The following is a 9,024-nucleotide window of genomic DNA, read 5'->3' as shown; positions in this document are numbered from 1 at the left end:
CCTGTTGTTGTTTAATTAGCAAATGTTTTAAATGCTCCTATAGGAAAAATCATAATAATTGCACATACTTTCAGTCAACACTGTTGTATAATTCATAGCAGTAGTCAATCCTATTATTAAGTAAGTCTTGTCCAATTGATATTTCATTTATATATACTGAGCTAAGCTGAAGCCACTTTTTGATACAATAGGGTTTTTGTAAAGCTTTCGATGTTTAAATGCTAAATAAGTACTGTACTCTCATACATCTAATATCTAATATAATAATTATTACCTCAAATGTTTGAAGAATTCAGTATGAAATAAAAACTACATAAAATATACATGAATTTAATTTAACTTATAATAATTATATCCTCAAACCTTTTACATTATTCTGATGATTCAATCACCATTTAAATAAATAATATTTGTCTATGGAAAAAAAGACTGTTCCCTAAATAAGGTTTTACTAAACTTAATTCTTTAAGAAGAAAGGAAAGATTGATGTCTAATCAACCAGTCGGAATCAGTTCTCATCTCGGAACAGGTATTATGATTTTATACGGGGCGTAACAGATACGTATTTATATTGATACCCTCTTAAAATAAATCAGTTTAATTGCGTGTCTTTTCATAGCACCTTAAATGCAAAATTAACATTAGTTAAAAGAGACCAATTAGTCTGATTTATTTTTTGTCAATAATTAATGGGTTGTATTTATTTTTCTTTCAACTTCTAACTTAGCTTTTCTGTACAACATCATTTCTAATGTTAAATTTTCGGGTATCGACCAGGAGGAAAATAAAATCATATAAATAATTTATAACAAAAATATATAATAATGTATAAAACAATATTTCGTGGAAGAGATTTCTATAGGAGTTAGGAGAGGCAAAGGAAAGAGGGACTTAAGGTGTCTGCCTCAAGAGTCTAAAATTCTGAGAAAAAATTAAAGAGGTCATATTAGAATTATAATGTCAAATGAAATAAATAGTACGGATTGTAAAACATCATTATCGGGATCTTTGGTTTATAGACTACGGGCCTACTCATCTTATGCGTATATCACATAGTTACTACTGCTGATGACAAGGTCGTACGGACTGTAGGTAAGATTTCAATACAATTTAAGGCCAAAACTAGAGAACTATTGGTCTTGCAAGATGTCTGGCTAGCCAAGCGTAATAAATTATTTGTTTTCGTTTTTATAGTTGCTATGCAAGATAGAAATACAAAAAATATTTTCAAATCAACTGTAAATTCGTGATCCGTGATTATTAATGGATAAGCTGTGTAAACTGAAAAGTCGAATATTTGGTGGAATATATCAGGTAGAGTGTAGTGCTATTAAAACGGATGCAGTGTTCGGGCAAATCGAACAATAGTTGTCTCAGCAAGAGATATGACGATCACGAGGAGTTGCCTGATAAATGGTGGGCTAAGAGCCTGAGAAGGTTAATACATATACACATATGAACAGGACAGCAGACCGTGCTACTCTACTACTTTGGTTGGAAGAAAGCCACAAAATAAACATCTCCAGATTATAGTCTCTACCTGTTTTGTTTTGTTTAAATAAAGATACTGCAAAGAAAAGCTTAAAAGTGTTTACTTATCGGATATGATAATGATGTTAGTTACGGTTATAAGATTTTACATCAGACTTTAAGCAGGTCAAGCGATGTTACGTTTGATAAGACACTAGGCTAACACTAGACGAAGGACCGAGAAACTGAAGAGAAAGACATTTCTGAAGGTGATAAAACTGAAGTGATTGATAATGGTATATCTAGTATTCTTCAAGATGGTATTTATGACGAAGAAGGAGACATTGTAGCAAATGATAGACTTTACCACGATCGATCATTAATTAGAGGTCCTTGTAGATTCAACGATATTATTATTATCAATTAATAGTTCTGGATGGATTAACTATAGAGAGAAGAGATCGCAATCAAAAGGCCATATCGTGAAGGTTTGGTTTCACGTCAATTTAAAAAAAAGAGTCTTCGTAGGTATAGAAATAGGCACGTGTTGGAATACAATAACTTTAGATTTCTTTAAGGATCGTGATTTCCGAATAAGTGAGGCTGATCCAAGTTTGTTTTAACGAGAGATGGATGAAAAGAAGATTATTGTAGCTCCTTACGTGGACAAGGATCTTATTGCTACATCAAGCAAATAACGGTTAAATCAGCTTCTTATTATTTTAGTATTAAGAAATTATTTTATTTATTGAAAATGGTGAAGGTGTGTTATTTAAGTATCCTTACTTAAGCGCTTCGGGATAAAAGAGTGTAAACCTATTTCCACGACCATAACCAAAGAAAAAGGTTCACATAATGTTGTAAAACGCGATAGTTTTATACTTATTCTTCAAAATTACAGGCAAGTAATAGGTGCTCTGGCAAACTTGATGATTGGCCCAACACCTGATATAGCTTAATGTAGCATGTGGAAAATTTAACATATACAGATAGCATAAAGGTTTAGACTTTAAGGTATTAAGGTAAAAGAACTGATTCTTATTATTGAGCCTTTACTTTTTATTGAGCACTAAATATATACTAGATATTTGAATTAACGTCAGCAATGTAGTGCTCATATCTATGGTTTAAATTATCTAAAGGTATAGTCGGTATAAATAATATTTTATAGCTCTGTGGTAAAATCATGACGACGGGTTGAGAATATAAAGATAGAGAACAGAGTAGTAAAAATAATTAGGTTCTACATCGAAAGTCGTTTCCTGTGTGCTCTAGACCTAGTCTGTGGGTGTGTTTTATAGAGGGAAGAGTGTTGACCGGTTGAACGTCTATATGGTGACTGGTGAATTAAACTGCGAGGTTTGAAGACGGAAGAGTAGTGACTAGTGACTTGGTCCGGATTGAGAAGGTGGTGCACAAACAATATCAATAGGTACTGCAAAACTCGCCGACGTGACCTACCTGCTCCGTCCATCTTTCGGGCTTAGGTTTACGTTTCGACTACGGGTTTTGACCGAAATTAAACTTGATTTATTTTCTAACTCCTACTTTCTCAGCATTTTAATCTTGTAATTTTTTTGCGGCAATGTTAAGGAAATGAAAGAAATATGTAAAAAAAAATATTGCTTAAGTCAAACTGATAATTGTATTTCAAACAATAACATTGTACTATGTTCGATTTACATAAAACGTTGCCGCGGCAATCGTCTAGTGCCTAATTTTGGCTAGTCGAGTTGTGATTGAAATATTTTAAAATGAGTAATTGGGCAAGAAGGATGCATAGGCGAGCTGCTACGCTAAGTAATGTAGTAACGTCTTGTGGCCATCCCAATTCATTGCCGTATCCAAGGAGATTAGAAAAAGTAAAGTTTGGTGCCCCTCTTCATGAGGTTTGCAAAGAAGACATTCCTGGACCTTTACTTGTAAGTATACTGTACTTGTACTTTAACTAGACTAGACTTTAACTAGTACAATGTTCCATGATAGTCGAGAATACTATATTCTTGAATGCTAACAATTCCTAATCCTTGTACTTTGACTTCTCTGTTTTAAATAAATGATGTTTGCATCTGAAGACAAAGTAATATAAACATTATCATATCAAATTATAAAATCAGTCAAGCTTGGTAGTTCCTATATATTTTATTGTTCGCTTATAAAAACTATCTAGATGAAATCCTTATAACTGGACTAATTTTAGGTCCTCATTCTAAAACTAAATAAGGAAGCACCTCTTCGCCGAGACGTATTTCGTGCTCCTGGTCACCAGGGCGCTATGAAGAAGCTTATTCATTTTTTACAAACTGGACGACTAGTCAATGTTGATAACTACTCAGTATACACTATAGCTAGTGTCCTGAAGAAGTTTCTTAGGTAAATAAAATATAACGTAGATTCATCATTCAATCTACTTCATATTATAATAAAGAAAGCTAGGAAATAATGTAATTTCTATAAATGTATTTACTGATCATGTTCTTTATATGCAAGTAATTATTAACACTGGTTTCCAAGTAAATTATTGAATAACCCGATAAATCAAAATTATTTAACTTATTTTATCAAGGGGCGAAATTTCTTTCATTCCGAAATTGAAATAATCAAAATATATGATGTAGTAAAACTCTTTTTAAATAATTATAAGATTTTATTGCATTTTCTATAAGAAGGTAATAAATTTTAAAGTTGGTTGTAGGTTCCATAGTTATTGGGAAACCATTTTATGTTAAAAATAATGTAGAAATCATTGCTTGATACCTTGTTAGATTATGATTGAGGTTGATTAGAGGTTTCTGAAAAGACCATGAGATCTATCAAGGAAATTGTTAATTTATGAAAATATTTCTATTAGGAAAATACCTGGTGGAGTGTTTGGACGAGAAGGTGAAATGCAGCTATTTACAGCTGTTGAGTTGCCCCAAGAACAACAGGTTGATGCTATACGAAGGTATTATGAAGCTTTTTTAATCTATATTATAATTGCTGTCTAATAACATATTATGATACATTTGCACTTACTAACCAAAGCAGTGTAGTCATTATCATTAGATTAAAAGCTCCATTCTCACTATCATGCCACTGTTTCAAACTATTGGTTTTTTCATTCTATTTCTAGTATTATTGATTGTAGGAGAAATTGAGAGAAGAGACAAATCTGAGATTAAAACCTATAAAGGCATGTGCTACTGTATAGTACTACTTTCAAAGGGAACATTTCCAAATCGATTACCGAACACCCTGGGGTGGTCCCGTATTTTCATCTTAGTTAATTGAAGAAAACCTGATGAGTCGTAAATAATAATAGATGCGCCGCGACCGTCATAGCCACCAAACATGAATGGTTCCCTTTAAGGAAGCTATATAATTTTCGCTTGATTAGTCAATGGTTTCATTGTTACCCACAATGGTAGGTGGAACGTCACTTCCACATAGCGAACAATACTTTTGATCGCATGCGATCGCATTTTGTTGCTATGTAATTTAGTTTTAGAAACGAATTTTGTCATGTTGCTTCAGCTAAAGTCGAAAGTGCGTTGACAATTCGTGGGTTAAGGTAGATGTTTACACTATTAAATTTCTAAAATCAAATTGAAAATTATTAATGATATAATGTTTAACATTGTGACAGTTAAATCTCAATTGTCTCCTTACAAAATATGCATTTAATAAGAGTAGGCTCATATTTTACTGCTAGCTACTACTAGCTACTACTAGCTGACCCGGCCAACGTCGTTTTGCCATGTATATTATTTCCATGAAACATTTTTTCAGTTCAATAAAAATAACCTATCTACTATAATAAAAAATAGGGGTTGATCGTAGAGGGGTGACAGTTGAGCATGAATGTATTTTTGTATGCTGTATCATAAAAAAACAAAAAACATAGTCTAAAAAATAAAAAAAAACACTTTTTTGGGTGGACATCCCTTACACTTAGAGGTTTAAAGGATAGTAGCCGATTCTCAGACTTACTGAATATGCATAAAAAAATTCATAAGCATCGGTCGAGTAGTTTCGGAGGAGTATGGGAACAAACATTGTGACACGAGAATTTTATATAGAGATGGATATAAAATATATTTGTTACATTATTTTCTGTAATTTATGCGATATGACCAAGATATTACATATATATTGATATACAAAGAAAAAAATATTATTTATTTTTCAAAATTTAAACTTACAGCTATAGTTTGTAACTTTTATTCAAAGGTAGTTGGTAAAATATTTTTCTATGTGTGTTATGTTATTGTTCTATGTGTTTCTAAAGCGTTAAACCAAAAAGGAGTAATTCCGTATTAGAAGAATCATTGAATTGTTCCATGTCAGCATTATAAATTGTTCAATGCACTCTGTTATCGCGATAAGATCGGCCATTGTCTTATCTGTATAAAGAACAATTAAGCTGTACGTATGTGTAATACTACTTTGTTATAGTCATAATATGAAAGTATTTCATATGTTTAAAAATGTATATACTTTACATAAGTTGCATTATGATTATTTATTTAGACCCAAAAAGTCGTCGGTATATGTCAGGCACAGAAAGCTAATCACTCACTAAGCATATACAAAATTCTGAGGACCAGGCCTTACAAGTTAAAGGTTATAGCGCTACTAGTTTTTTGGATTGCTGCGTATTATTGTTAACTTTTTAATTGATTAATGAAACAACAAGACTTAAAGAGAAGCAAATTGACTTCGAGGAATTAAAGAAAATTAACATATTTGAATTAATTAAAATACTTCCGCGAACACAAAACGTAGCGTTACTATTTCCTAATGTTATGACAAATTAGTTTTAATTGGTCCAGTATGCGGCTTAACCACACTGCTTGTAATTTGTAAGCTATATTTTAGAACGGAATCAGTTCTTCAGGAATGATAGTACCAATTTCTTGCATTTTGATTTAGGCCTGTTTGCTCTTTGAAAAAAAATTGAAATTCGAAATATGTAGATCGATTTTTGAAGGTTGTTTTTTCGTTCTCTTTAACTCACGTTAAAACGTTCTACATAAGATGGGATGTGCAGGCGCAGTATTAAAATTGTAAGCAATCAATAACTGAAACCGGTCGAAACGGCACATCGAACCTGCTGTACTGAGTTAGGTTCGTACCTATATACCTTTAGTTACAAAGTTATAATCATCTTTAAATTGTTGAATTAAATTCAAAGCTTCGCATAAGAGTAAAAGCGATAACCTATTTTGGGTTTAATTTTAAAATTCCTTTAAAAATAACCGAATCCAATATGAACTAAAGTGTTAATATTTCTTATTATTTACAGTATACATCAAAAGATAATTATCGGTCTTTTCTTGTGGGTCTCGAACGAAGAAGTATTTATGAAAAACCGTCATGCAAACTGAGATTTTATGAGAATTAAATGTATAGAGTGTTAAAGGGGCTATGAGTCTAATTTGTGAATGCCTGTAATAGTAAATGTATTATTGTCGTTCCCGGTACAACCTACATTTCGAACTGGAAAAAAAAATTGTTTCCTAGTTTATAATGTGTAAAACGGCGCAAATATTTTATTAAAACATACACTATGTTATTAATCCGTAACATCGCGTAATCATCATCGTAACAATAGAGGTCATTCACCTCGTATTCATTCTCCTCTATAATTAGGTCATTAAGATAATAACGTTCAGGGAAATTGACAAAGGTGTATTTAAATTTCGAATCATGTAATGAAAATGAATGAAAACGTATGATTGCAAAATAGTCAATGCGTTAAGGTATACTTAGCGACTGAGGCGGCAGTTAAATTTAGATATTTTTTTTATTTGTTTATTTTTAAACCCATTAATAGTAGAATTAAATGTATTATTATTGATTTTGAATGACGCCTCAATGGAGAAATTAATTGTCACCCAAAACTGCAAAATCGACTTGTAAAGGTAAATATATTTTTACGATTTGCCGTACGTTTGAATTGAATTCGTGTATACGGTGATATTAGTTATTTCGACTATGTATTTGCGTGTTGTTCCCACAAGAATGTAACTGCGTGCTCCTATTTCACCATTCCTCCTGCTGATAGAGGACTAATCTTTGTTTTTATTTTTATTATTAATTAGTTAAGATGTCATGTGTAACTTGGTGTAATGGTTGCAGCTCCTAACAAACATTTTGTAAAACAAAAAACTTGGCAATTAAAAAGAGTGGCGGAGAGTTTATTGCCAGTTCTTCTCGTCCGTTCCACTCCCTTGGTTTGAGAACTGGCAGTAAATGTAAAATTAGAAGCATTTAATATGTATTTCTTTATTGACGTTCATAAGTGTACATTGTGTTTCCTAAATGAATAAATGATTTTGAATTGAAATTGAAAAGTTGCGAAAACTGTTAAACATGTGAGGGTATCACATTATTTTGTAATTCTGTATTCCTCTTCAATAACCTTTAGATTACAAACAATGACTAAATTACCTTCTACCATTAACCACTTCGTAATGACCTGTTTAACTGGTTATACATATATATATAAATGTTTCTCATTTTCAAGGAATCTTCAAATAAAAAAATGTGAATAATGTGTTTGCTTACAGATTACTTATGTCGCTACCAGTCTGCACGCAAAGGCTTCTTGTTCTCCTGTTTGGCACATTTCGCGTGATGGCCTCAAATGCTGAAAAAGCTGGTATGAATATTGACTTTACTATACTATATTATCGATAATTAATGTGTTAAAAAATCCAGAGAACAGGTTTACAATTCGGCGTCTATTAACTTTATCTATGGTAACAGTCACGAGCCATAACGTGCTTTGTATTAATATTTTTTTACAGGGTTGACTAGTTTTTTCATTGCTTTTTTCATTGATACGTGAAGAAATGATACCACTTGATTTCACTTGGAATATAATGTGTTACTCTAGTTTAAATATATTTTATTAATAAAGAGTAGCCTCTGGTGACAGTAGTAGTCATAATGATGATATAAGTCTAAGATTCATCCGTCGATGACCTTACGTTTCTCAGAGCAAAAATTGGAACAATGAAACCGAAAATAATTAGTGGTAATTTCGCCAATTACATGCGCGTGGGCAGTGTCGATGTGATGCAAGCGGTACCGTCTTAATTTTGGAATTACTGTGTTTTTTTATGATCATGAAACATAAAACGTTAATAATATAATAATAGAGAATAAGCGTTTCATTTTTTTAACAACAGGAAAGAAATTGCTTTACTTTCTTCAGTCTGAAACGATTTATATGCGATTTTCATTAACATTAATTATGTAAGTAATACTTTAGATGTTGTATTATCTAAATAGCATTTGAACAAGGTATAACGAGTCATTGTTATTGAGTCATCATTATCTTGAAAATTAAAATGTTAATTTCATACCCAGAGGTTGTTTTTAGGTATTTTCCTTCTAAAAGTACATGCGTAGCTTCTGAAAGTGGTTCAAATAGACACTTTTTTTTTCAAAAAAAGAGGGTAAATATAAAAATATATTCATGTAACAGAATATTAAATTAATGTTGTACAGAATTGCATCCTATATCCGTCTTAGGGAAATCTATGTAGTTTTAATTTCCCCTAG

At 31.7% G+C, this 9,024-nt stretch overlaps 1 protein-coding gene across 6 annotated transcripts in view; it reads left to right on the top strand.

Moving 5' to 3' along the window:
* Nucleotides 1–2,747: 2,747 nt before the first annotated feature.
* The window catches only part of LOC123709426, a 29,311-nt gene continuing 23,034 nt past the window's right edge, over nucleotides 2,748–9,024 (top strand). For 3 of the 6 annotated variants that reach the window (XM_045660772.1, XM_045660767.1, XM_045660770.1), the window contains exons 1-4: nucleotides 2,748–3,392; nucleotides 3,671–3,843; nucleotides 4,322–4,417; nucleotides 8,025–8,116. In XM_045660772.1, the coding sequence (XP_045516728.1) occupies nucleotides 3,225–3,392; nucleotides 3,671–3,843; nucleotides 4,322–4,417; nucleotides 8,025–8,116 (529 nt within the window). In that variant the 5' untranslated portion in view covers nucleotides 2,748–3,224. The remainder of the gene's footprint in view (nucleotides 3,393–3,670; nucleotides 3,844–4,321; nucleotides 4,418–8,024; nucleotides 8,117–9,024) is intronic. The other 3 variants (XM_045660771.1, XM_045660768.1, XM_045660773.1) reach the window with 1 other exon arrangement.

Source organism: Pieris brassicae, chromosome 5, assembly GCF_905147105.1.
Source record: "Pieris brassicae chromosome 5, ilPieBrab1.1, whole genome shotgun sequence".
NCBI lineage: Eukaryota > Metazoa > Arthropoda > Insecta > Lepidoptera > Pieridae > Pieris > Pieris brassicae.
The sequence above is the reverse complement of the archived record's forward strand: the minus strand, read 5'-3'. Positions and strand labels throughout refer to the sequence as shown.